The sequence below is a fragment of the Tachysurus vachellii genome, chromosome 1 (assembly GCF_030014155.1).
Source record: "Tachysurus vachellii isolate PV-2020 chromosome 1, HZAU_Pvac_v1, whole genome shotgun sequence".
Classification (NCBI taxonomy): Eukaryota; Metazoa; Chordata; class Actinopteri; order Siluriformes; family Bagridae; genus Tachysurus; species Tachysurus vachellii.
Window position 1 is genome coordinate 20,619,761 of NC_083460.1, and position 24,013 is coordinate 20,643,773.

The 24,013-nt window shown below is 41.2% G+C and overlaps 1 protein-coding gene across 4 annotated transcripts in view; it reads right to left on the minus strand.

Annotated features, from left to right (window-relative positions):
* Positions 1-24,013, minus strand: part of dennd1b (DENN/MADD domain containing 1B) — an 80,588-nt gene that overhangs the window by 41,840 nt on the left and 14,735 nt on the right. For 3 of the 4 annotated variants that reach the window (XM_060876415.1, XM_060876387.1, XM_060876395.1), the window contains exons 3-4: positions 20,489-20,532; positions 260-309 (exon numbers count right to left, since the gene is read on the minus strand). In XM_060876415.1, coding sequence (XP_060732398.1) covers positions 260-309; positions 20,489-20,532 — 94 coding nt within the window. The remainder of the gene's footprint in view (positions 1-259; positions 310-20,488; positions 20,533-24,013) is intronic. The other variant, XM_060876406.1, reaches the window with a different exon arrangement.

Sequence of the window (24,013 nt, forward strand, 5' to 3'; positions counted from 1 at the left end):
CTTTTTGTTTTCAGAATCAGGTCTCCATGATGTCCCCACATCACACACAAACACACACATTTTTTTTTGACAGGTTACTTATACTTTCATTCATTCTATTCATTTAAAATGTGTTTGAAGACAGAGGGGTGTGTACTGATTTTTGTATTTAAAAAAAATGTGACTGGAGAGAGAGAGAGAGAGAGAGAGAGAGAGAGAGAGAGAGAGAGAGAGAGAGCGAGAGAGAGAGAGAAGGGCTGAAATAAAACGAGAGTCTTACCTTTCTACGTCAAATGGAAAACAGAACCTGGGAACCGTCTGCAGGACCTCCTGTGACAAAACAGAGACAGACAACACTATATAATAAAATTACACAGGGGAGTATACAGTGAATAACCTCCCCGCAGGAGGTCTCACACACACACACACGGTTTAGATACAGCCTTGTGGCATATATATATATATATATATATATATATATATATATATATACGTGCCATATTTGTATATAAAGAAATGTATTTAATGAAATTTCTTTCCCAAACATAATCTTTACCCACCGAAGCAGCAGCCTATGTGGAATCACCACAGACAAAAACAAACACTTCTCAGTAAGATATTATAAACTCAACCATCATATTATGTGACCGTGCAGCTTAAATTCTAACACATAACCCTAACACACTAACAGTGAAGGTGTTAGGATAAGAAGGCTCTGCCTTAACAAAGCTTCAGTTCTCGCTTAAACTGCTCAAGCATTGCAGTGAAAAGCCATTCTGAATAGTTTATTATGATTATTATTAATAGAATTGTTACTTATATTATTATTATTATTATTATTATTATTATTATTAACAACAGAATCACAGACCTTGACAATTAACACAACCATAATTTCATTCCTTCGGTACTGTTCTTGTCCCAAAAACTTAGACAAGTGTATAAACGACCTGAAACATTTACTGAATGTTTGTCATTAAACGCATTTTTAAAATTTTCTTTCCATATCTTCAGCGTCGGCGAACGTGCTGAAATTTTTCCTACAGATGCGAGTGATGTTAGCTTGGGATGCATGAAAGCGTATGCTTTCTTAGTCCTGATTCGGTATTAACAGCAAAAAAATTAAGCGTCACACTTTAGTCGTATTTGGCTACAGATTGTTCCGAAACGGAACAAAGTATCAGATGGCGTAAGTGACGTTTAAGCTCCGTGCTGCCTCAGCAAGCAGACGGGGCTCTTGGCAGCTTAAATAATTAGCTACCATTAACTTCATTCACCAGCAAGGTGGAATAAGGGAAGGGAGGGGAGGATTGAGACACAGCCGAAGGTTGCTGGAAGATTGCAGAGACAATGGGTGAGTGGATCAGTGAGGTGAAAGCGGCCTTAAGGGCTTTACCACCCCACGCGGCCCAGCGGGAATCGTCCCTGCACCAGCAGCATATGGATTTCCACATTCGGCCCAGCACCATATGGGTTAGCCACGTCTGGCTGGTGCCACACCACAGCTTAGCCACGGGGAACCGCCAGCGATCCCCTCCACGTATATAGATAGCTGCCACCACTTGAACGGAGGGTGTGGTGTTTGAGCGTGTTTTTATTTGTGTGCGCAAGTGCAGAGCTGATGACTGGCTGTTGTACAGCTCAGTAGGTGGCGGAGGCGGGTGGAGGGATTGGGAGACTAGTGAACCAGATAGCAGAAGACGAGGACTGAAGGATCTGGCAGGAGAGGAGAGCTGGCAGAGACTGTCGTGTCTTGCTGCGGCCTGTGACTGTACAAGTGTTTTTTTTTTTTTTTTTTTAAATAAATAAGTTGCACACAAGCAAGCTCGACACGCCGTATGTGCACGCTGCTATTATTAGCCACTATAGGCGCCCATCAATATGTTCCTGCACATCTTGCTTCTTTGGGGCATAGAATTGACAGAAATAAACTTGTCTCTTCATTCTGAATTGGTCACGACCACCTCGATGGACCAGCTACCTGATTTTAAAGGAAGTGTGGATGACGAGAAGAAACGAGTCCTACACATTAACATAAAGCCACTTCGTTAGTTTGAATAGAAATGAAGAGAATACATCAGATTATCAACGTTACACCCCCAGGAAGGATGGGAAGGATGGAAAGGATGGAAAAGATGGCATTGCTGTCTTCTTCGTCAAACAGCACAACATTGAACAATCACAGTTCATGCTCTCCTTCAAATGCGTTCGGCTGTCATGTGATGTCGTGCAAGCAGCAGTTAGGAAAGATGCTGTACTTAGCCATCGCACTCGCAGACTGGCAGGAGTTATGATGTATGATGTGGGACAAGTGGGAAGAATCTGGCACTGACCAAATAAAAAAAATAAGGAGAAAAACAGGAAACTGTCTGTTCTTCATAGCTATTAAAACCAGGAATCAGGAATTCAATATTATACCTTAACCCGTAGCTGCTCTACTCTAGCATGGGGGAAAAAAAAAGATTTTTGTCAATTATTTGCGAAACCACAAACAAACACCAGAATTTCTGGCATCTGTAGCAATCGCATGACATCCCTACAGCAAACCTGATTCCCATGATTGTCCTTGTAGCATTAGCTAAATCTAAATCTACAGCGCTTCCTGCGCACGTTGATCCCCTCGTCCTCGCTCCGGGTGATCACGGCACAACACCGAAACATGTCAAGGGAAAAAAGGCAGACTGGGTAAGGCACACAATGTGCGTTGTTGCATTTATTTCCCTTCCCTACCTTTCCTTTTCCCTTTTCTACACTTCCTCCTGACCATTTTTCCCAAGACAAAAGAATATAAAGCAGCTAATACATTTACAACTCACTGGAGGCGGCAGGCTGAAGTCGAAGGGCTGCATTATTTAGTTACTGTTGAGACAGGGATATCACTCAATGAGACAGGAGTCTCCATTCCACCCAGCTCCCCCTGCGGAGGCCTGCAACAATCACATCACAGCTTCTCCCTCTCTCACACATCCTCCTCAGCCTCTCTCTCTCTCATTTTCCACCAAGCTTCATTTATTATCTCACCGCACATCGACTAGCCCTCGGACTGCACACAGAGCAAACACAGGGCACTAACAGTACAAAAAATTGACTGTACAATCCAATACTGCTTTTGGTGAGGCATAAATGGGTGACAATAAATGACAAACCACTACTTTAGATTTTTAAACAAATTAGTCTTTGTTTTTTAACCTCTATTCATTCCCACCTGCTTAAAAAAATATTCTGAATATTGAACAGTACAGATTTTGTGACTTCACAATCTATACCGGTATTCGGTATCACAATATACTGTCGCAGCTTCAGTACCGCAGGAAGTGGCAGCAGTTCTTTCACACACATTGCCAGGTTCGGAAGCTTGCAGCGGAGCAGCGGGCTTTGCTCGCAGTGTATCTGTGTGTGTCAGGAGCTCTCGAGCTCGGCATATTTAAATGAGAACAGCGAGACAGAATGGTGGGAGAGTCTGTCTCCTGGCCCGGGGTTTGAAATGTGAGCAGGGAACTTGGCAGCGTTCTGCTTCTACTAGGTAAAAGAGAAATGCAAGAGTAACACACACACATACACACACACACACACACACAGTGTCAATACTTGCCAGGGGGAGGGGGATTGATAGGAAAATGGGAACGGGAGACGATGAGACAGTGGGAGAAAGAAAGTGAAAGACAATGGTAAAAAGAGGAGAAGAGAATAAAATGAGACACAGAGTGGAAAGAAAGACAGATAGACAGAGAAAGAGAGAACACAGAGTGAGAGAGAGAGAGAGAGAGAGAGAGAGAGAGAGAGAGAGAGAGAGAGAGAGAAAGAGGGTGTGTGTGTGAGAGAGGAAAGAGGGAGTGTATGAGAGAGAGAGAGAGAGAGAGAGAGAGAGAGAGAGAGAGAGAGAGAGAGAAAGAGGGTGTGTGTGTGAGAGAGGAAAGAGGGAGTGTATGAGAGAGAGAGAGAGAGAGAGAGAGAGAGAGAGAGAGAGATCCCCATCTCTCAAGCTGGTGGGATTCCTCCCCAGGGGCTTCAGTCTTTAAACCTCCATGCTCTTTAAAAATTCTGCCAGCCAGCAGGTCTACACGCCACTGTGGAGCTGTCGCCAGCAGGGGATATGCGTGTGTGTGTTTGTGTGTGTGTGTTTGTGTGTGTGTGTGTGTGCATGCGTACGTGTGTGTGTGTGTGTGTGTGTGTGAGACTGGCACAGCCACCATGCTGATGGCACAGAAGTCCTAGTGACAGGTTCAGCCCTGAATCTTCCCCACAGATCAATGCAGGAGCCCGCAGCCTCTCGCTCCCCCTTTCCCAATTAGGTCCTCTCGCTTTCTCGCTCTCTCTCTCTCTTACTCTCTCTTCTGCCACAGAATTCCAGGCCATAATGCATGCAGCTACAAAGACCCTTGACTACTGTGACAAAAAAAGGTCCATCAGTCCCCAAACAAGCCACTTAAAATACATTCTCATCTTCAGTTGAAATAGATCTGCCATGGCTTTTTTTAAATACCATGCAGTAGATTCACATGTGACTTCAGGTCCATTTTACTTGAACTATAGAAATAGGAGTTAATATAAATCTGTCCTGAATAGATATTAGCAGTACACCATACTGTTTAAAAAGGGGATAAATTCAACTAAATGTTCTCTAGTGTTTCAGAATTTTTATTACAATTTATAAAATGAAATCTCGCATCAAACAACTCATCAAACAAACATCAAACCATCAAATAAACATGAGACTATCAAACAAACCATCAAATAAACCCAAAAATACCATCAATCAAACCATCCGTCAATCAATCTAACCATCAAATAAACATGAGACTATGAAACAAACCATCAAACAAACCTTCAAACAAACATCTAAACATCAAATAAACATGAGACCATAAGACAAACCATCAAACAAACCTTCAAACAAACATCTAACCATCAAATAAACATGAGACTATCAGACAAACCATCAAACAAACCTTCAAACAAACATCTAACCATCAAATAAACATGAGACTATCAGACAAACCATCAAACAAACCTTCAAACAAACATCTAACCATCAAATAAACATGAGACTATCAGACAAAACATCAAACAAACCTTCAAACAAACATCTAACCATCAAACAAACCATCAAATAAACATGATACTATCAAGCAAACCTTCAAACATCTAACCATCAAATAAACATGAGACTATCAGACAAAACATCAAACAAACCTTCAAACAAACATCTAACCATCAAACAAACCATCAAATAAACATGATACTATCAAGCAAACCTTCAAACATCTAACCATCAAATAAACATGAGACTATCAAACAAACCACCAAACAAACCTTCAAACAAACATCTAACCATCAAACAAACCATCAAATAAACATGAAATAAACAAATAAACAACAAATTTGATAATCAAACAATCCAATAATTAAACAAACGTACCATCCATTTAACCAACTAACATTCATAAACAATTGTACAATAACGTGGAATATAAATAAGCCACAATACATTTTTAAGGAATGAAGTGTCTCCTGTCAGTCATTTTATAAACACTCTACTCTACAGGCCACTGCTGAATGTGGGGGCTGAGCATCATGAAAATGGGTGTGAATGGGATCATGTTATTAAAAATAAAAATGAAAGATCCTATAAGAGGCTCCACATTTAATGAAGTTAAATGAAATTATAATTAAGGCTAAGAGCTATAAACATTTCATGAATCAGGCCGATATGCAGGTGAGGGCTGTGATAAATAATCTCCTGTGACTCCACCCACGACTGCAGTGATCAAAGCGGTGAACTGCTGCTCTGTGCCGATGGATTATATACTGTTTCAGCAGTGACACCAACAAGGCAACAGCATTTTAGTAACACCAAACCTTGCTGCAGCCGTTGTGTATTCTCACTGGTCGATTCATCTCACGCATTCACTTTGTTGGTAAAACCTTGTAGGTGGACAGTTAGAGACTAGAGCTGGTCTTCATCCATGCACAGTTTCTCAGTTACTCATCTTCTAGCCTTCATCGGTTGTCAGTTTGTGACCACAGGGCTGCTGCTGGATGGATATTTTTGGTTGGTGGACTTTTCTCAACCCAGCCGTGATGCAGAGGTGTTTAAACTTTGTAGGAACCTTGCTCCACCTGATACACTCATACAAGCACAACTCCCACCAACATGCCACTAGCATGTCAGTGTAACCGTGTGCTGGTTTATCTGCCTTCTGTTGTTTTTAATCTTACTTTATATAGTCATAAAGGCACATAGAACAATGTGGCAGCCTGATCCTATAGAACAGACCCACGTGACATGATGCTCGAAGCCGTACATCTCATCACACCTCTGATCTGCTTCAGCACCAGGACATTATGCAAAGACAAACCTGTTGTGGGTTTAATCTCTCTGGATCTTTTTAAACGTATGCTGCTGGTTCGCCATTTCTGACCTCACACCTTATCCTGCTGTGCATTTAATAAGTGCTGACTTTTGCCTTGGACCTAGCATGTTAAAGGGGAAGTGTGAGCCTCGGTGCAGTTTCAAACTGACACTTCACTTTAGCATAGTGGTGTCCAATCTTCCTCTTTGAATAGCGTCTCAATCCAAACTTTAGCTGATAATACATCTGTGTTTAAGTCATTTAGACACCCGATAGAGAAAAACTCTAAAAACAGTGACAGTTCTGAGGCCGGCTGTGAGGTTATCAGAATTATTTTACATGTAATAATAATGCACTTTTTACCATAAAAAATGACATTGCAAAATAAAATTTAAATTGAGAGACACACATGAAAGGAGAGTCCAACGGATATCTATTTAACCCATTTGGTCAGATAAACACAACACTGATGAACATAATGAACAAAATGAACATAGACTAACGTTTAAAAAAAAATTAACATTCAGTCAGTAATCCTGAATTGAAAGGCAAGCACAGGAGGAGATATTCTCTAAAACTCTTCACGCTGAATAAATTAGCGCGTGACAGGCAAACGTTTTTGTTCTTATGATACAACTGATATTCTTCTGGGCTGAGGGAAGCTTCAACCACATATGCCCCAAAAGCGTGGAGCCAGAAACATCATTAATTCAGTGCCAAGTGGCCTGGGGGATTTTCAGCATTTAAGCTGTCATCTCCCATTGGAAAGCTCGCTCGCTCTCGCACTCTCTCGCTCTGTCTCAGCTTCTACAAGTGTGTAGAAGAACAGTCACTTCTTCACTCTCTCACTTCTCCTTTCTCTCTATCGCTCTCTTAGGAGCTCAACCATCAAGGGATTCATCCACTTTTGGAAAATAATTGCAACTTGGCAGACAGAGAGCCATAACAGCCAGCAAAGCCTATCACCATATCTATCACCACAGAGTCAAGAAGTAGTTACCACCATTCTTAATTTTTAGACAGCAAGCGTGTTAGAACAAATCATCATCTGTCAGATTCCCATGATTCCAGATCCCACTGTTAAGCGAAATTCAGCGGAACTATTCTGGTGTAATTCAAATACGTGAAATTAAAAAAAAAAAATCGTACTTATTAATCGTTAGAATTAACAAGTGATCTTTTTTAATTAAATTCTCAGTTAACTTTGAAAGACTGTAATTTATTTTATTTTATTTTTTTTATCTTGACATTTTTATTTTGGTTAAAAATAACCAAATAAAATGTAGCGGTTTCCTACATTACCCAGGATGCCAGGATGACTTCCTGTTGATTTACGCTGCACTCGTATTGTATTTTAAGTGCTAATTTGCTGGTTTTAATAGCTTTTTTATAAGAACTTTTGAAGCATGAAGTGAAAAATGACATGGACGCTTCCACAAAACCGTGGATTTTATTTCCCGCTGTTTTTGTTCTACTGTAGTGACCTTCAAACCTTCATGCAGCACTCAGGACTGAAACAAGCTAGATTACAGCAAAGTGAAATTCTATCTTCGCATATCCCAACTTTTGAGGTTGGGGTCAAAGCGCAGGTTCAGCCATGATACAGCCTCCCTGGAGAAGTGAGGGTTGAGGGCCTTGATGAAGGGCCCAACAGTGACAGCTTGGCAGTGCTGGGGCTTGAACCTCAGTCCTCCAATCAACAACCCAGAGCTTTAACCACTTGAGCCACCACTTTGACATCCATTTAATATCTGTAACTGATCTAAAGTGAATAATGCTGGGGAGAATTTACACCATGCACAGTGTGAGTGACTCAGTGATGTTGAGTTCATATCCATATAAAATACATAAATAGCAAATGGTAGTTAACGGTGGTTACTTTTTGAGGAGGCGTTAGCATTAGCTCTTAACTTTCATGCTAATACAGACTGTCAAACCACCGTGTTCATCATCTCTTGGAGGCGAGTCGAGGCTCTGCTATATTTCAGTGTCATAATGCCATATTCCATTCTAGAATTTAGAGCCAGAGGTCTCCACTGCATCTATGTTGGTATTCTCATTAATATCACATAGAAAATGATGCTTAAAATATTAAGTTCTGTGACGCTGGAGATTTTTGACTTTTATTCCTTCACTTTTACATGAACCTTTTATAGACCTTTCCACTCCTGTGCTGATGGTGCTGGTGATTCCACAGCTGGCAGAAACAAGCAGAGTGGTGCGTTCCTTGTTTTTTTGTTTTCGGTCAGGGTATTCAGGAGCAATGAGTAGCTGTATGTACAAAGGGCAAGAGAGAGTATAAAGGACAGTTCACAGAGGCTGCTCTACCCATGACCCGCATCTCAAGGTCGGGAAAAAAGCTCAACTCAGGGGTGCGAAGCAGAAAGGGAATGCACACTTGCAGGACTGCTGTCAGGGTGTGCAATGAAGGAGAAAATGGAATCTCTGGCATTCCCAACCCCTCACTCCTCCCCATTCTTGCAACTTCTCCCATGTTGTCCCCCTATCATGGCTTTTCTCTCACATGTCCTCCATGCTAACGTGTTAAAGAGATCACCCTAGTGTTCAAGGATGATGCTCCGCTGGCTGCCTGTCCCCTTAGGGGACCCATCAACATCGTAGAACGGGGTGTGTGGAAGAAGTGGGCCACCAATCATGAAATGTCAGACTCGGGGCATGTGATTGAACACTGTGTCAAAGGCAGACAAATATTTGCTCTCTGGGAGACTCCGAGGAGATGAATCTCAGAAGCTGGAGTGGGCCACTTCATAACTATGCCAAGAGGAAGGATCGATTGTCACTGCTAAACAAGCTTCGTTTGGATTAACCTGACTCCCTGTGCTGCTACCGGTAGATCATCAGGCAAGATTTAAAGATAAATACCAAGAGCCGGCATAAAGTACTACAGCTACATGAGATGCAATGCACCGTCTTCAGTAGTGTCTCAGGAAGGGTGCGTGTCACTGAGAGTACGCCACAAAGTAAGACGTCCAATAGTGGGTCATCAAGCTTACCCTCCGTTTCCCACATGAACCAGTGTTAAATGTTGGGATTTTTGTATTTTCAGACTATTTTTATGTTTTAATGCAAACATTTCAGGAAGCATTATATTGAATCGTCAGTCGTTTTGCAACTTCCTGCCCCACATATCGTCGCTGTCGGCTGGAATCCTCGTATCTCCAAAACCATTATTCATTCATTCATTTTCTACCGCTTATCCGAACTACCTCGGGTCACGGGGAGCCTGTGCCTATCTCAGGCGTCATAGGGCATCAAGGCAGGATACACCCTGGACGGAGTGCCAACCCTCCAAAACCATTATTTTTCAGGAAATTAAAAAAACGCCGTATTTTTTTTGCATTATTAAACATTGTATCATTAAAGTTGTTATTATACCTTATATTGCTATCAAACTGTTGTGTACCAACATTAACACAACATTTTCCCAAAGTCACGTTTTATCGGAGATACAAGCTTTATGACTTGGGAGCAGGGAGATACGAGATTATGCTGTCACTGATAAGAATGGTATGGACACAGACGTCGCTGCTGCCAGCAGTGTTCAATAAAGTCTGTGGTAACGTTGAGCCTTTTGTCAAGAGACAAGGCTTCAATAGTTAACCAAAGCTAATGACTGTTGTTACATACATCTTCCTAAACTTTATTTTAAAGGTTTAAGAGCTACAGTGATGCCTCGAGATACGAGTGCTTTGACATACAAATTTTTTTGATATACGAGCAAATTTTTGAGATACGAGCATCTGAGCCGCCGCAGCCGAAACAAAGATCCCCAACAGCCACGTGTGCTCTGTTTCCCCCGCCTCAGCTTCCCGTGTCTCACTCGGTTAAAGCCGCCTTTCCACTGCACACGACAAACGACGGCCGATAAACCGGAAGTCATTAATTTCCTATGGAGAGTCACAAAGGCGCTGCGTGAGGCGCTGACCATCTGCGGATCCGTAATTTTCGGATCCGTTTTAAGCATTGGATCCGTTAAAAAATTTAACTTGTGCGACTACACCGCATCCGATATGCTGACCGGACAGGTTTTTATTAAAACGACCGGCAGATGTTAGTGAGGAAAGAGTGACAAAAAAGACAAAAACAAGTGAAGAGAAAAGCGATGAAGAAAATTAAGCAAAATGAATGTAAACAGGACAGAAATTGTAGCAATTAATTTCAGTTAAGAGAATTTCAGTTCTGTCAGGACCACTTTGTCAAAAGAGAATTTATTAGATGATAGGCATACAGTTAGTGTTGGCGGTATGGTTCTGTTCTGGACAAAAATCCACGTGCCCGTCCGTACGCATGCGTGGTCGGAGAGCAGCGACTAGAAAATAGAATAAACCCCCTGTATAACAGAACAACTAATCATGCATAGTATTAGATATGCTCGCTTATGCATTTTTGGAAATTAATAAATGAATGTATGGATAAATAAATAATTAAATAATTAGAGAGAGGGAGAGAGAGGGAAAAATATGTGGAGATTTATGACGTAAACTGGTACAAGGAACACAGGTTCCGGCATGGTGGAGTCAGGGTTGGAGGAGGGAGTTTAGATCGCGGCAGCAGCGAAGCGCTAGAGCGGCTCTATGAATGGGAATTTAAATGGTCAGGTAATATGGAGGTCTTAACCGGATTGGTGTGCGTCGTGGACAGCTGTTTAACAGCTGATGCACGCTTGACGACGTGGCCTGACAGAACTAACGCAATGCTTGATTTAAGTTCGTTAATTTTAGTGAAGTTTAGTTAAGTTCCATTTAAGTGTAAAGTAGCATTAAGAGTGTACAGTAGCGAGTAAGTGAACGAAAGCGAAAGTGTACGTACGAGACAAAATTCCTCCTGTTTACTCCTCCCTCAACCTCCGTGCGCATCTTCCGTAAAGTAAAACCAGTTTATTTTTTTTAACATTCTCTTTTATTACTGTATGTTTTTATACAATATTTGTCATTTATAAATACAGGTACTGTACATTTTTTATATTCAAAACATAAACAAAACAACTGGAGTGGAATTTTGCGAGCTGGAACGGATTAATGGGATTTCAATTCATTTAAACGGGGAAAATTGTTTTGAGATACGAGCAATTTGAGATATGAGCAAGGTCACGGAACAAATTAAACTCGTATCTCGAGGCATCACTGTAAGTGATGCAATACAAAACACGATAAGCTGATGCGACTCTTAATCTTGAGGAGAAATATGCTGCGAAGCTCTCTCGCAGAGTGAAGAAGAGGTGGAGTTACGAGATTTCTCAGGCAGTTGAAGTGTCCAATGGAGTTAAGAGATTTGTGCTCAAGCTATTTTCAAGACTTTAGATTAGGTTAATAACTTGTAAAAATAACAGACCCACGTGGGGACTGACCAATAGCATCGATATGTGAAAAAATATGAAATTGACCAAATTTGGACATAGGTTTCCGCCCGACAGCGACAATATATCTGATGGCTGAGGCATGTTCAAGGACTATTTAAGTACTCACAAATAAAATATCTTTTTTAAGGAAATAATTGTATCATTTTTATTTAATATGATGTACAATGACTACGATATGGTATGAAAAGAAAAAGTTTATTTCTCACATCAAAAGTGAGAATGATTGAAGGTGCTGTCTGAAAGATTTAGGCTAATGTTAGCTATTAGACTGGCAAGTAAACCATGATTGTGGGGATTCACAGGTTTGCCACTGATGTCTAGCAATGAGGCCTGGCACAATGTTTCTGTTCCAGTTCATCACAAAGGTGTTCAGTGGTGTTGAGTCAGAGTCAGGGCTCTGTGCAGGACACTCGAGTTCTTCTACTCCAACATTAACACACCATGTCTTCATGGAGCTCTGTGATTTGTGCACAGGGACATTGTCATGATGAAACAGGGTTTGTGTCTCTTAGTTAAAGTGAAGGGAAACTGTAACGCTGCAGTGTACAGAGACATTTTATACAGTTGTGTGCTTCAAGTTGTGTGCAGCACTTTGGGGAAAACCCCATATCGGTGTAATGGTGACGTGAAAGCTAGCTGTTTTTTTTTTTTTTTTAAAGAAACAATCAAAGATAATTCAGAATCTGAGTGCATGCTTTCATAAGAATCGCTTTGAAACCTATGCCTGAGCGGGCAACTGAACCGTTATTTACTCATAAACATGTTTTTACTTTCGAAAGAAACAAATGGGTTTCCATCTGTCTGCTTCATTTGCAAAAGATGGCTTAGCCACATTTCTCTGGCCTGACCACATGGCAGCTGTAGATGACCAGGACTACAGAAAGTCTCATGGGTCGAGGTTCTAGCACTTCATATTTTACTGCCCATTGGTACCAGCTTGCAGTCTGTTCCCTGATTAGTTAGAGCCCCTATTCTAGCAAGCAAGAGAAGAGAGGGGAAAAAAATCAATCCATATTTCCATAATCCACACTGCTGCCCATCTCTTCCCGCTCCCGTTCCATCTCTCTCTCTCTCTCTCTCTCTCTCTCTTCCTCACTCCCCTGGGGTAAACTAACCCCTCCACCCCATCTACGGCCTACAACTGTCATTACGTTCCGGCAACAATAACACGATAGACAAAAGGGGGCCTGCAGAGATTGGGTCTGCTGCTGCCATATGCTGGCTAACTTGAGGGAAAAAAAGGGATTTCTCCAGCTACAGAAGGAGCATCTCTACAAAAAGGAAAAGGAGCTTAATCCTGGTAATGAGGCGACTGAATGAGAGGCTTTTTGTGGACTTACAAAAGGCCGACCCATCTGTACACATTGCGTAAAATAGCCATCTTACCACAAACCATGCCGGTAAACAACACAGGAAAGAAAAAATAATAATAAAACAGTGCAAAGATCAGACTGCTGATGCTTTTAAAGGCATTGGTTTCTCTTAGCACAAGGTGTGTTTTCTTTTCTTCATTCTTCTGCTTATTGCACTTGTTGTTAGGGAGCAGGCAGAGCCTGCAGCATCACTGCAAACACTCCAACTTCAAAGCACACAGTCACTTAGACTGGGCAAAAACAACGACTTACTCATATTGGTTTCTCCCTCTGTCTTCTTTTTTTGTTCGTTAGTCTGTTCTGTTTAGTGTTTGAAGAACTACGAACAGACCTTTCAACAACATTAGTAAAAGGCAGTAGCATCAAACTACAATATCGTAGCTGTCGGGCGGAAACCTCCTATGTCCAAATTTTGTCAATTTCATATTTTTTTCACATATCGATGCTATTGGTCAGTCCCCACGTGGGTCTGTTATTTTTACAAGTTATTAACAAATCTAAAGTCTTGAAAATAGCTTGAGCGCAAATCTCATAACTCCATTGGACACTTCAACTGTCCACCTCTTCTTTACTCCGTGGGAGAGCTTTGCGGCATATTTCTCCTCAAGAAGAGTCGCAACGAATCAACATGTCTTCTGAGGTAAATGTCTTCAAAACACTGGGCTCAAAGAAAAAAAAATCTTGACCCTCGCTAGTTCTGGTGCTCATCTGAGGACAGGAATTTAGCGCAAGACATTCCACTGCAACGCGGACTAAACCCTGTGCACTGCAGATAAGGTACAGTGTTTTTTTAATTTCCTGAAAAATAACGGTTTTGGAGATACGAGGATTCTGTCTGACAGCGTCTCTGGATTCTGTCTCACAGCCACTGAAAGTCATTACTGAACAAAAAGTGTGTATTTGTGAAAATGGTAAAATTCTCATGCTCTAGATTAACACATGAACATAGCGTATATGCACAGCCGATCAGCCTTATACGCTCACTACACAAGATTCAAGTTTGATGTGATTCTGTCTCTAGTCTCTATCTGACTAGCTAAATTAGCTGTGCAGTGCTGCCAGTGCAAGTGTGAATGTGTAGCAAATTGTTTACATGGCTCACGGGTCAGGTAGGAGGGCCCCTTAGCAGAATTTTGCTTAGGGCCCGAGGGAGGTCAGGATCGGCTCTGCGTATATGGTATATGGAGAAAAAGTATGGACACCAAGCCATAACACCTATATGAAATGTCCGAGTAAAACTGTTGCCACAAAACTGGAAACACACGATCTTTGCATGCTGTAGCATTAAGATGTCCGTTCACTAGAACTGCTGGATGCTTTATACTTGCCATTGATGGTGTGTATCCCATGGTGGCTCACTTGTGCTCTATCACCTGACATATTATGCCCCTTTTCCACCAAAAAGAATCGGGTGCTGGTTCAGAGCTAGTGCTGGTTCAAAGTTGGTTCCACTGGTGAACCTTCTAAGAAACGGTTTGCCTTTCCACCGGCTAGAGAGGCATCACAGAGCTGAGTCTGACGTCACTGTATACGTGTCACGTTTCCCAGCAACGTTAGCGCAGCAGCGGCAAACACAAACACATCAACAATAGCGGATGTTGCTTTACTGTTAACGCTCATGGCATTGTGAACCTACATTAGCATCCAAACACGGCGAATCCAACGTGTACGTGCAGCTCCATGTAATTTGTATAAACGGAGGTTGTAATCGAGTACATAAGTACATAACATTATTTTATCATTAACACAGAAAAAAGTTAGCCTTAGCATGTAGCTACATACTATATTAAACATTAGTATACTTAAGGTACATTATCAAATGCGCTAACAGTAGCCCCGCCCACAGCCACTGACGCAAGCGGTTCTTAAGTCTAGACCAGCAACGTTTTGGTGCTAATTAAGAACCACTTTTCCTGGTTCACAGCCGGTGCTTTGGGTGTCGAAAAAGAAAGAACTGGTTCTAAATTACGCTCCGAACCAGCACTCAAACTGCCTCAGTGGAAAAGGGGCAATAGAGACAGGACAGCACCATGTGACAGTGAATTGAATTCTAAACTTCTGGAACTTCTAGATAAGTTGATTATTTTAATATAGGACTTTAATATGAGATGCAGATCAAACAGCTCGTCAGTCTGTTTAATCTGGCTCATTAAACATTACAGTTCAACTTGTGGAAATGTGACCGACAGAGGCGATTTGGCTCAGCTATGCCATATCCTGGTATATCCTCCAAATGAACATAATGTACACTAGCAAGTATGCGTACAATGCTGCACATGCAAGTATATGTGGTGAAAGTGAATTATATTTGCACCCTAAAAGACTCAAAGCCTGTTCCATCATGACAATGTCCCTGTGCACAAAGCTGGTGTGTTAATGTTGGAGTAGAAGAACTCGAGTGTCCTGCACAGAGCCCTGACTCTGACTCAACACCACTGAACACATTTAGGATGAACTGGAACACCAACCTAATGCCAGGCCTTCTTGCTGGACATCAGTGGCGAACCTTTTGTACTCTTGCAGCTGAAGCCCTACAACCAAGTTTTGGTTTTTATTCTAGCTAAATTAGTCTTAAGCAACCTAATTAACCTCAGAAACACACTTTTGTTAAATACAATCAGGAATTCTGTTCTTCGTACAGAAAGGTAATTTGAGAAATACAGCTTTTCCTTCATTAATAACGGCAGGGAGTATGTGAGTCAGCTAGCTGCGGTACAGTTAGGAACAAACATTTACATTAACCTCAGGTAAAGATATTTGATTTCAGACTCTCACACGGTCCGTGCGATGATACAAATCTTTTGGCAAGTTCGTTTCTAGTTTGGCAAATAGAGACAGATTGAATTTTACATCAGAAATATTTACATACACGTCGTCTGTACAGTCTTGAACAGTCTGGAAGTAAGAAATACTGTTGTATGAAAAATGCTGCTAAGGGAAAATAATCCACAATAACACTGCCTTATGCTGATAATACCTCAGAATTGATGAATTATAATAATTAGAGCATTGTGTCCTAAAATGCTTTATTCTCCTTATACCAGAGTAATTTGCCAACTTCATACTTTTTATCAATTCAGCACAAATTTTAAAGTTGTGAAATGTGAGTTCCTGATATCAACGAATCAACAATTAGAGCTTTTTTTTGTTATTATTATTAAATACCATAGTTTTTTTTGTGTGTGTTTTTTTTAATTCTCTAGTGGCTCTCAATGCTTCAACCCAGGGTCAAGAACCAACCAAAGCCACGGAGGTGTTAAATCATATATACGGATCGCATGAGCTGCTGTGGCGACCCCAAACAGGCAGAGGTTAAAGGACAACATCGTTAGTTTAGGTTTATTATTAGGTGTGTTCGTCATACATCACTGGGAATGTGCTGTTACTATAGAAAAAAAACAAGGGTATTAATATAAACCTGCGATTTGGCCTACAGCTGAGACTACAGTCAGAGCTCCTGACACTAATCAACACCTTACTAAGCAGACTCGAGAACTCAACAAGTCTTTTTTGATCGCTAAGGTCTGATGACTCCTGTGGTGCACAAAATATAGAAACACAGAACCTTTCCATCTTTATTTAATATATAAACACAGAAATGCACTAAATTTAAGCGGGATAATCGAGACCGTCATGCCTTCTTTGAACCGATGTTGTGTCAGTCAGCTGTATGGTCTGGTCTTTATCAGTGATCATTTGAAGAATCTGAGCTTATGATGACCCATTAGTTCCTCAGGAGCATTATAAACTGTTATAGAACTAACATTATTTACATTTACATTATTTACTGTAGAGTGTCACCCAAATAAGGATGGGTTCGCTTTGGCTTGCTCATTAGGGATAGGGTCAGATAGGTATTTAAAATTTTAAATTAATATTTTTACATTAAATTTAACTTTAATTGTATGTATTCATTTATTTATTTTTATTCTTATTTCTTCTTATTATTATTATTATTATTACATATATTTATTTTTTTCCTTTCTCTTTTGTTTCCATACTTCTGTAAAGCCGCTTTAAGACAATGGGAATTGTTAAAAGCGATATACAAGTACATTTAATTTAAATCATTAAAACATTCATGAACATAGTGAACATTCTAAACATGTCTTTTGCCATCCTGATACGTTCCCAACAGATCCATAAACGAAGGGCTTTTATAGTGTCACGGAGTCTGAATGTACAGTACTGCATATGGATGTATGAGACAACTAAATATAAAAATAAATGCAATCCCAGCTGCAAGACCTACAACAATCCCCCAATGATATTACAGCCTTGACCAGTTTCAGCTCACTCAGCCTTAGTCTTCGTCAGCTCGGCTTCTCAATGAGCCCCACAGCTGATGGTCCTTCAGCCTCCCTCCCTCGCTCAGTTCACTCAGTGTCAGAGTCTTCACCAGCTTTGCTCACTCAGCTATCATTGTAGCCTTTGTTCATTAAATGTTCATTACTTGAGTAGACAAACAAAGCCATACTGAGAAACCATGAGACCAACCTCAGACTTCTTAAATCCCTTCTTCCAAGAGGTAATATATTGGGGAGGAATAAAAGCCTGCATGCGCTTAGATCTGTGAAAAGCTGTGGGGGTCTAAATACCAAGTCTTAATGTCACGAAACTAAGTTAAAATTGTATCATACGAGAAAACCATAACGTCTCGACGTCTCAAAAAGCTATAATATTATTCTAAGCTATAACAAGATAAAGACACACGTATGAGATACTAATTCATGATTATTTGCTATCGAAAGCCTAATTGATACTAATTTATAATATTAAGTCTCCATTGTCCCTGCTCACTCAGTTATCATCATAGCCTTTGTTCATTAATGCTCATTAGTTAGAGGAGACAACGAAGGGAAACGGAGAGAGAAAGAAAGAAAGAAGGATCAGAGAGGTCTTAAATCCCTCCTTACACAAGCAGCATTTTTTCAGAAAGAGTTGAGAAATAAAAGCCACACAAGCTTGGATCTGAGTAATGTCGTGAGTGCATGAAGCACCAGGCCCATCAACACAGCAGCTGTTTGTGTTTGGAGTTGACGTGAGCATGCCAACATTACAGTTTTCTTACAGTTTCACATTGTAAGCAGTTGCAATAGTGCAAACGTCAGATGTAGATAAATTTGCAAGAAACAAGTTTTACTTTCTATGAGACGCTATAGACCTTCTGGTTACGGCGAGAACGCGATGTAATCGTTCACACAGGTTTGAACATCTCGTTGCACGTTCACAAACACGTCTAGTTCACTGCCGCTTCAAAGCATTCCTGAAACGGTGGTAAAAATCTACTGCAGATCTTCTCCATCGATACGCCAAAAACAAAACACACACTATTCATCCCAAAGCCTGGTGTAGCACACACTGCTTCTTGTAACAGTTCCCTAGAGAACATCTGCTGGAGAAGATCTTTATTACTACAAACTCCAGGCTTGAAAATAAGCAGAAATTAGTCATCGAGTCAAATGAACAATGCTGATAATTATTTCTTTAGAATATAAATATACAGGGCGAGTTGGTTTTGCTAGCTTGTGCAGTCTTCTCAAAATGACCACCAGAATGATCAGAAGCGTCCTCATAATTAACACATGGTCAGGTTTTCCTCCTGTAATGTCTGATTGAAAGGCAGCAGAGAGACTCTTCTGTAGAACATCATCCTATCATCTAAAATCAAAATAAAGAAGTTGAAAAATCCACTGGATCAACTTGACTGTGCATGTTTACAGTAGAGATTGAAAGCTGAGATCTTCCTGTATGATTCGAAGTAAGCGTTAAGAGTCAGAGCGCAGTCGGAGTAAATAAAACCACCCGTGTTGTAACACCGGCTATAACAAATCCAAATGTTTGCCGAGATGATATAACGTACGAGAGGTAATAAAATAAAATGATAGCATGATGTCCCACACAAGTCTTTCATATAATCTGCATTCTACTGCTGGTTTGCTTTTATTAAATTATTACTGCAATGAATTATGTATGGAAATCTCTTATGCATGTAGAAATAGTTGAACATGCAGGAAGGAGCACGTCGAGCTGAATAATCAGGAGCTGCTGACATTACAGAAGGAAGCTCAGTGCTGATTTATTGTTCAGGGGTAAAATCCCAAATATTAATTATGGTGCTTCTTGCTGTAATAAAAATAATAATTCTTTCTAAATGACATTTCAAAAGAGCCTTTAAGTACCCTTTTTTTCCCCACCGTTTTACCACGTTTGTGTGTAGTTAACACATTAAATGATACCAGATTTGTGGTAGGATACAGATAACAAAATAAGAGATGATAAATAAATAAATAAAAAACAATGCTATTATGTTTATTTCTGTGTATATCACTACAGAACTTGTTCAATTTGTTCATGTAGCTGGATTTCTTTCCGTCAACCCAATTAGGGCTTCGGTCACTTCGGTGGAGGAGACGGTTAATTAAAATCAGGTCTGTCGGACTAAACTGACTGTTCCATCACCGTACGGAAGATTAAAACCAGGTCAAGATCTCAAACTGTGACCACATCTTTAAATAACACAGCAGTAAATGTGGTTAGTTTTCACCCAGAATGCTCGGGGTTACTGCACACACCAGTGTGTGTATAAGTTACTGAGCACTGAGTAAGATTAAAGAATGAGACCTTAGATAACATCAGATGGTTTAATTGCTCTCCTGGCTGCCTGATCAGAAATTAATCATTAATCGATTAATCACTCGAGTGTAAATGGCCATATAATTGAAGCCTCCATGAATTCAGCTGCGAGTTCGTGTTCAGAGCCGGCAATAAAGTTCCTTTAGGAGCCTTTATGTCTATTTAAGAGTATCGCCCAACAAAAAACCCTGTGAATAACATCTTATGAGATTCTTATGGATTATTAAAGGTTAAAGCTTAGATATCGTGTAATAACTTCTCAACACAGCCATACTGTAAATATGAGAATTAAGTCAGAATTTCAAGGCAGTTCGACGATCACGATGAGACGCCAAGTCGCGATTTCAAGATATTATCTTGCAATTTTGAGATACTAATTCAGAATGATGAGATACAGCCATAATTAAAAAAAAAGAAAACACACTAAATAAAAGATCATTTTGTGATTACATATATAACATTGTCTTATGTCAGAATCGTACTTAAAATTTTTTAATTATGACTCATTTTTGCCACTTTTTGTGTCGGAAATGTACTTGATTACCTGCACCTTGTTTTTTTTTCCAATTTCAGTAGCCACTGAGGTGGAAATGTAGGAGGAAAGGAAAGGATTAAAAAGAAATGGGGGTGCAGAGCAGAAGGGAGGATGGAGGGAGGGAGGGAGGGGGGGTCACGGATGAGGTGGTGAGGTCCATTTGAACAGAAACGAGCAAAGGAGCAGGGAGGGAGGAAGGGGAGGAAGGGGGAAAAGTTGCGCTGTTTCCAACCTGGTCTCCAAAGTCCTGGGGGAACTTCCACAGCACTGTCGGATCTGTAAGCAATTGACAGACAGCATTAATCAGTGGCTGCACAACGCCATGCACACCATTCAGAGCACATACATATTAATGAAAGGGGTGGGGGCAAAAGGGTGGCTTCTCCTGTGTGCCGGCACACCGCAGCAGAGTGCACGAGCACGAGGAGCTCTGCATATGCTAATATCATCAGTCATGCCAAAGCCCACAGACGTATAAAATGTAGGAAATTTTTAGATTTTGTTTTGAAGATAAGGTATTATTGCTGCTGTTATTGCTATTCTTACAGTTATACAAATGAGAAATATTCTTAGTCCACACAATATACTATACTATACTATACAAGTGCTGAGGTTTAGTCCTTGTTTACGCTACAGTACAGAGAACGATGTACAAACGTGAGTCAAATAAAAATCTTTTTTTTTTTTGGTTTGTCCAAAAAAATGTGAACCGATATTCTACATAATCTCCGGTTTGTTCAATCCTTTTGACAGGGTAAAAAAAAAAGCTTCCAGCCGCTAATTTCTGCCTCACCTTTAACGTTTACATTTAAGTAATCCGTGTACATATCCGAGACACATTGGTAGCTGCGAATGCACAACGAAACAACCTCGAGGAAACAGGTGAGCTGATAATCCTCTCGGGTGTAAAGTTTAGTACCTTTTATCAAACGGACGATTTTAACTTTTCGACACGTGCTGAACGTCATTAAAGTAATTTTCACATCTGTGCAAGCTCACACACACACAGCCAGCAAAACCATGACACTGTAAAGATCACACAGCACTTTACTGAAGGTCAATTACACAGAGCCAGAAAGTGAGTGAGCCCCAGGATGTACAGGATGCGTACACCTCTAGATCCTCCTACTCCGTGAAACAAGAAAACACGTCCAACTCTGTGGAACAGATGCTGCACTTTTGCTGCATTTTTTTTTTTTTTTTAAATCCTCTTTAAGCTAAGAATTGTATGAGGAAGCAACCTGGTGTGGCACAGTGTAGCTACCGTTGACGTTCAGGTCATTCTTTCTATCTAAAATGTTGGTTTGAGTATAAATCGGAGCAAAGGAGGCCATTTTAAAGCCGCATCACTGCTAAGGAAGCTCAGGATGCTCTGTAGCAGGGATCATCTCTCGTTATTATTGATTCTTTTTAATAAAATGATTATTACGACGACTGGCCATGTGGCTCGTAGCTTTAACCTCTCGCTCAAACCCTCTGACAGGAAACCGGACAGACCACAAGGAACCATCATTATTTCTCTTTGTTTCTTTCCTTCTTTCTTCATCTGCTATTCTTATCTAACTGTCCGTCCTCGGCACAAAGGCATTTACTTTTAGATGGTGAAACTAACCTGACTTGGGTGTCAGGAGAAAAGGGAAGAGCAAGGTACGTTACATAATCCCCTCACAAGATTTCACAGACTCCGTCTTAAGATTTTTCACAAAGACCAAATATCCTTCTCCCCGGGGAGTGTAAAGCCTTCATCTGATTTGGCAGAGTTAGGTCAATTTTATGCTGATTTTATGGGTGAGAGGATGAGAACCACTGCAGGGGGAGAAAAACAAAACAAGGGAAATGTGATCTGATCGAGGAAAGAGTAAAATATAGGGAAGGAGATGGACACGGCACAAAAGCAGGACGGTGTTAAAAAAGAAATTAGGTGCAAGGAGAAGTGAAGAGAAAACTGAACAGGGAGAGAGAGGGAGAGAGAGAGGGGTAAACACACCCCCCCCCACAATACACCTTCTGTGGAGCATATCCTGGAGGGTCTCATAATAAACCATACCTCAAGACACATGCTTATTCATATGAACAAAACTTGCAAATCACACTCCCTGTGGGACTTTCTCACCACAGCAGACTGACATGAAAAGGCCAAAATTCAGATGAGCTCTTTTCATGCAGCTCCACTCCTCACTGTCCAGTCTGAATGAGATCTGCTCGCTAGTCGAGGGGAAGATTTAATATTCGATCAGAAACTTTTAATAGCTTAGAGACGGATGTAGTTATGCAGCACAGGACGAGTTTACTGTGTTTCTATCAGAGGAAAAATAAAACAAAAAATATGGAGTTTCTGAAGCCCGACGCCGACTTATGACCGGCTTATAGTCACCGAATCCACCAAAGACAGGACGTGATCTGTTAATCAGTGTAAAATACGTGGCCAAGATCATTGTTCATTCTGATTTAGTCTCCAACTGTCTCCTTTTTTTTTTTTTTTTTGAGGTGGGGTTACACCAGGGAGTGTGGTGAGATAAAGGCCCCTGTCTGAGGGTGAAAAGCTGTCAAAGAGAACCAGGCACGTTGCCTCCGCCGGCTCCCACTGCCATATTGTTAGCGTTTTTGCGTGAGGGCGAAACGCACGGGGCGGACAGACACAAAGGGGATTAATGGGTTAAGGCTGAAAGTTGAAGGTTACGAGGGGAACCTCACCCCTACTGCTGAGCCAGAGAGAAATGTCACCGTGACAGACCTGAGGCTGCTTAATCCCCTGCCACACACACACACACACACACACACACAGACACACACACAGGCACCCTCCCTAACAGCCTTCTTTCTGCACCCCCCCACCCCTGAGCCTGGCGCAGTGAGAGCTCGCCTGTTCCCAGCAGGTCTGTGAACTGCCCCAAGTCGACACACACACACACGCACGCACACACACACACACACACATGTACTGGATGCATATATTAGCATAAAAAGCTGGAAACAAGCACAAGGTGCACACTAAACATTTTACTATACTAAAAAAAAAAACAGCTTTTACGTACACAAGGTTTACTAATGCGCTCTTGGTTTTTTCATACAACTCGTGCTGGCTGCTTCAGGCTCCTGTGAACAATACATTCAAAGCACAATAAAAAAATGGAACGGCTGTATGGAAGCCTGCACAGGATCCCACGAGTTTTGAACGTGGTGGCAGTGTTGCATGTAACCATCATTGCTTTCTTTGTACCAAAGTGTTCATCTTGAGCAGGTCTTAAAATGTGTTGTCAACGACAGTGACAGTGAGGAAACAATCTAGCGCTCTTCGCTCGGCTTGGACAAAGTCATTTGACTGGGCCGCAGACGGAGACTAATGGGTGAGAATTGAAATCGCCTCAGAGGAGCGAGCTATTTTCGACTGTATCACACCGAAAGCGTAGCCGCCGGCAGGCTCAAGACTATTGATCCCCAAAGGCCTTCATACCCTTCTAACCTTCGAGAGTGTGGCAACACACTGGCACTTGCAGGCATGGGCAGTGCAGGTCAGCCTTTAATCAATGTTTGGTCATCCTGGGGATACCTATCCTTACAAGTCGATATGCGTCTCTTTGATAGAGCCCAGGCGGAGGGAAACGGGTTAATAGGTGAATAGTGGAGAAAGAACAGCGTACTATCACAGCTGACACCACGTTTTATCATGTCTGTCTGTCGGCCCTCTGGATAGAGATACTACGAGGGCGAACACACTTCAGTAACAAATATAACACACACACACAGGTTAGCTGTG